This window comes from Arachis ipaensis, chromosome B10 (assembly GCF_000816755.2).
Source record: "Arachis ipaensis cultivar K30076 chromosome B10, Araip1.1, whole genome shotgun sequence".
NCBI lineage: Eukaryota > Viridiplantae > Streptophyta > Magnoliopsida > Fabales > Fabaceae > Arachis > Arachis ipaensis.
In genome coordinates this window covers 25,234,163-25,239,489 of record NC_029794.2, presented here as the reverse complement: position 1 = coordinate 25,239,489, position 5,327 = coordinate 25,234,163, and the positions used below count along the sequence as shown (strand labels likewise).

Genomic DNA, 5,327 nt, shown 5'->3' with positions numbered 1-5,327 from the left:
AATTATGTTGTATGATGAAGACTATTATAGGAAATGTTGGAATGTATAATATATGTTTATGATGCTTGTTGAAGGATTTTGATTATTATGGGTGTTAATGATATATTATGATGTAGGTTGATGTTGATGAGTGTGTATGTTGATTGTGGTAATGTTAATGTTTATAAGGATTGCTAATATTGAGGTTACTTGATGACTATTGTTGAAGGATGGGTGTTTTATGAGGATTTGTAGTGATTGTTGATGTTGTTGATGGTTGATGATGATTTTGAGTGTTTATGATGATTTCGGATGCTGATGATGATTTTGATTATTGGTTATTGTGGTTCATGTTGAAAGTAAATGAGTGAGGTATTTTGATGAATTGAATGGATTGATTGACGATAATAGAATGAAAGAATTGATAATTGTCGCATTGATTATTGTTGAGAATTTGAATGGTGGTATTAAGGAAATTGGATGCGATGTTAGGTTGAATTTAGAGTTGGATATGATTGAATGGTTGATGTGGTTTATATGATTGAATGGTTGATGTGGTTGAGAAATATTTGGTACTGATTCTTGAGTGAGTCTAGTATTTTGGGTTGTGAATAATTGGTTTTGAATCGAGAGATTTGGTGAAATTGAGTTTTAAGGTTTTTGGTAAAAACAGATTTTTGGTAAACTTTGACGGATCATAACTTGAGCCTTAGTTTTCAAAATTTATGGAAGTTTTCTTTAAATTAAAGTTCATTGAAAACTCTTTAAATGAATATAAATTTTGTAAGAAATGTAATTTTGTAGAGGAAGTTATGATCATTCAAATTTTGGTGTCAAAATCTAAATTCTGTGCATGCTGCAGAATTTGTGATTTCTGGTTTGTGTGCACACGCACAGCCTTGTGCGCATGCACACCCCTGTGAGTTTTTGAACCTGTGCGCACGTACACACAGGGGAAGGCTTGCTGTTGAGAGCGCTAGCACGACCTGTGTGCGCACACAACCAACGAAGTTTTGCAATCTGTGCGCACGCACAGCCCTGTGTGCACGCACAGCCCTGTGTGTACGCACACGTTGGAAGGTGCACTCTGTTGAGGGCGTTCGCACGCCTTGTGCGGATGAACAGAGTTGAAAATTTTACTACCTGTGCATACGCATATGCTTTGTTTTTATCCTAAAATCTTGTTTTTAACTGTTTCACCTTCCCAACAAGGTTGTAAACTTCTCTGACACCTATTTAAGATTCTTTGGCTTATTTTCGGGTACCAAAACATGGGAAAGGTTCTAGGAGATTTAATTTGGGTTTTACTTTGAAAAGTTAGAGAATGGAGGTTTAGGTTTCTGGTGTATTGATGATGAGTTTTGGTTGAGAGAGAAGGAAGAGTAGTGAACTTGGTGATTACTGACAACGAATTGAGAAACTGATGAAGTAACGAGTTCAGAATGAAAAGTTGATGATGGTTATGAAGAGTTGAGGACTCAGAAAAGAATGATGAAGTTGTTGAATGTTGAAAGTGTGTCAGACACTATATCCTTGGGTTAAGCATGATAATGTGCAGGGTACTATGTCCTTCAGAATGAATTATGATTAATAACCTTTTCTGCTGCAAGAGTGTGCTAGGTACTATATCCTTAGGTTATGCATGCGAGTATGCCCGGCACTATATCCGTGGGTCAATAGAGTGTGCCCGACACTATATCCGTGGGCGTGGCAGAAAGCTACATCCGAAAGGATGAGTCAGGTTTGCATTTATGGACCGACAAGTGATATCACGAGCCAATAGGATAGACATTCATCATATGCATCTCTTATGTGCTTGTTTGCTTTGATTACTTGAGTTTGCCTGATTGTATAACATGCCTACTTGCTTCTTGAGTTACTTGTTATATATGAATACTATCTGTGTTTTACTTGCTTGCATTAGCTGTGATTGTCTGGTGTTGAGGAGGATAGGAAGGCGATGGCGATGCGTTGCGTGGAGGGTAGGTTGGCGAAGGCTGTGAGATACATTGGTGTGGTTTAGTATTAGTTAGAGATTCCCTAAGTTAGATAACCTTGGTTTATGGTTTATGGTTTATGTTATTTAATTTGTCAAGGCGTGAATATTCTGTATCGATGTGAAGTTCTAGGATTGCTTTCGGCGTCCCGAAATCTTATATCTTACATTATTGGGCAATGTTACCATACTGAGAACCTCTGGTTCTCATACCATATTCTGTTATTGTTTTTCAGATGCAGGTCGCGACCCACCACGATGAGTTGCTTGACGGTGACTGAGCAGAGGATCTTTATCACGTTTTGGAGTCATTTGATTTATTTTTATTAGTACTCTCACTATATGTATTTATTTTTCCTAGAGGCTTACTTTGAGAGAGAGATACTGTATAAGCTGTTTTACTTTCAAAACTCTATATGCCTGTATTTAATTAGTCGGCCTAAACTCTGTAGGGTTAGACTAGTATCTTATGGTTATTATACTCTTATATAACTACATATATCTTGCTATCTCACATAGTGTATGTTATCTTTTACGCTTGTAGCTTCCTGTGAATGTTTTGCACTTTTCAAACTCTGTTGTTGAGTTTAATCTTTCATCGGGCTTCTAGAATATATTATTTCTTTCTACATAATATGTATAAGCCTTATAATTGTCGTAACCATTTATTAACCTTTGCTTTACGACATGAGGTAAGGCTTAGGGTAATTAGGGTGTTACATTTAGTGGTATTAGAGTGGTTCGTCCTCGTGAGCCTGAGGGATGGACCGATTGTGCTTCACTACATACTCTGTGTGTCTTTTTCTTTGATGGTATTAGGTTATCTACTTGATATTGCATAGAATGCTTGTTTGTGAGTGCCTGTTTGGGATAATTAAAGTACTAGGCCTTTTATATTGAGACTGATCACCTTGATATCGATTGTTTGGTGTAGACAGGAACCCTAATGGCCACTCACAGACGAGGTCATACACGTTCACGAGCTGAGAGTAGAAATGCGCAACCGGCCGATAACCATGCCGAGTTCATAGTGGCAATGGCGAATCTTGCAAATACCATGGAGGCGAATGCTGCTACGACTCTGCAAGTTGTGCAGAGGTTGGGTTAACCGGTGGGAAACGGGAACGGTAATGGAAATGGGAACGAAAATGGGGAAGGAGACGGTAATGACTTGGGAGGTGCTCCAATGACTTTGGCTTCGTTTTTGCCACCAAGTTTCAGAGGTTCCAATCCTACGGAAGTGGATAATTGGTTCCAGGCCATGGAGCATGCGTTACAAGCACAACATGTTCCAAACAACCAGTATGTGGAGTTTGCTGTGTATCAGCTTTTGGGAGAAGCTCAGTATTGGTGGCAAAGAGGGTGCCAGTTGCTGTGACTTCCGAATGCAGAAATCCCTTCGAATGTATTCCAAATAACTTTCTACAAGAAGTACTTTCCTGAATCTGCTAGGGAAGCGAAGGAGATGGAGCTTATGCAGCTGAAGCAAGGTTCCTTGTCTGTGGCAGACTATACTAGCCAATTTAAAGAGCTCGGTAGGTTCTCTAGGGCGTATCAGGGTGCCATGGAGAGCTATAAAAGTTGGAAGTGCATCAAGTATCAAAGGGGCTTGAAGGATAACATCATGACTGTTGTTGCTCCTTTGGAGATTCAGACCTTCTCCGATCTTGTGAACAAGGCGAGAGTGGTTGAGGAATATGCAAAGACGATAGCCTCGTCAAGGGACACTCATGGAGGAAACACTAATCGAGGATGTGGTGATTACCTTGGACCAAGGAGACAGAACTTTAATAGAAATGAACACACTCCTCAGCATCTTCGAGGACAAGGGGATTTTAGAAGAAACAACAATGCTCAGTTCCACATGGCAAAGGAAAATGGTCGATGCTATACTTGCAAATTGCCAAGGCACCTTGCTAGGAACTGCCGTTGAGGGAGGAACCGAGATGTGGGTAGGAGTCAGCAACCAGGCCGAGATTTCACTAGGGATGCAGGAGAGTCGACGGAATCGGATCCACTGATAAGAGTTAAGCACATAAAGTTGTTGTGATATGTTATTAGGACCCAATTGGCTTAGTTTTATCTTATGGAAGGTTGTCATAAGTTTGGTCGAACTTAGAAATTCGTTAGAGGGACCGATGGAGAAGAAGACTTTTGATGTACGTAGCTGAGTAATCCGGATTCTTAAATGAAGATGAGTCAGAGTGGACATGCTGGAATGGTTATCAGGCATGACAAGAAATCTTGGTTTTAAGGTTTAGAATGTCTTTTAAAATATGTCGTGGAACTTTAGTTTAAATGAATTGGTTTTGAAGCTCAGTCGAAACTCTTAGTTTGAATAATATAGTTTACAGAAAAAGTGAGTTCCAAGATTTTCCTAATTTGTGATTTTGGTCTAACATTTGACTTATCAAAAAGGAATTCAAATTGAAAGGTTCTGATTTAAGGATTTAAATGAATTTAGAAAAATCATATTTTAAAGTGATTGATTTACAAATAAATCATTTTTGACTCTTTTGAGAAGGTTTTAACAATGGACTCATTTAGATTGAACTTGTTTTAAAGGTTTTGAAAAATATTACAAAAAAATCCGTATTTGCTTTAAGGAACAATTTTTGGATTCTTAGGTGTACTGGAGCTTAAGCTGGCAATACCGGCTCTAGTCTGTCTACTACCGCGTATTTTGGGAAAATAAGATTTTGAAAGTTGATTTATTGTTTTGAAAGGATAAAAATAATTTAGAATTGAAAACCGGACACTAATCTTAAAGGTTTAGGCCCAAAGTGGGCATAACGAACTAAAAACACTACACGGTTGGACCGGGCCCAAGGCCCAACATATATATGCTCATTTAATGAGCATTTCAGTCCATTCCACTTCATTTTGAAGAAGGGGGCGCAGCTGAGAAGAGAGGAGAGGTGAAAGTTTGGTTACTACTCACATTCACCTTCCGGTGACCATAACTTGAGCTACGAAACTCTGATTGACGAGCCATTTGCGGTCACGCGAAGCTCTTGTCAAGCTCTTCATTTCTATCTAAGAAAATATGGTAAGAACTCAAATCTCAAGCTCCAGTTTCCAGCCCTAGATTTCTGCATTTTTGGGTTATGGTTTTTGAGTAGATTTTGTGGTTTTGCTTGTTTAGGTGATCTCTAGTAGCGGACAATTGTTGAAAATTACCCCAATCCTCTTTGGACAAGCTAAAGTTCCTCATAAACCCTTGTAGTGTTGTATGTTGTGGTTTCTAGGTTTTAATTGGTGATAAATGTGTTGTTAGTTGAGCTTTGGTACTTTTTGGAGTTGTCTTGGCTTTTTGGTGGTTTCGTGAGTGAAGGATAATCGGCCAAGGTAT

The 5,327-nt window shown here is 38.9% G+C and overlaps 1 protein-coding gene across 1 annotated transcript; it reads left to right on the top strand.

Moving 5' to 3' along the window:
• LOC107620366 lies at positions 3,162-3,908 on the top strand. Its single transcript, XM_016322537.1, has 2 exons — positions 3,162-3,319; positions 3,428-3,908. The coding sequence occupies exons 1-2, from the start codon at positions 3,162-3,164 to the stop codon at positions 3,906-3,908; spliced, it is 639 nt and encodes a 212-aa protein (XP_016178023.1).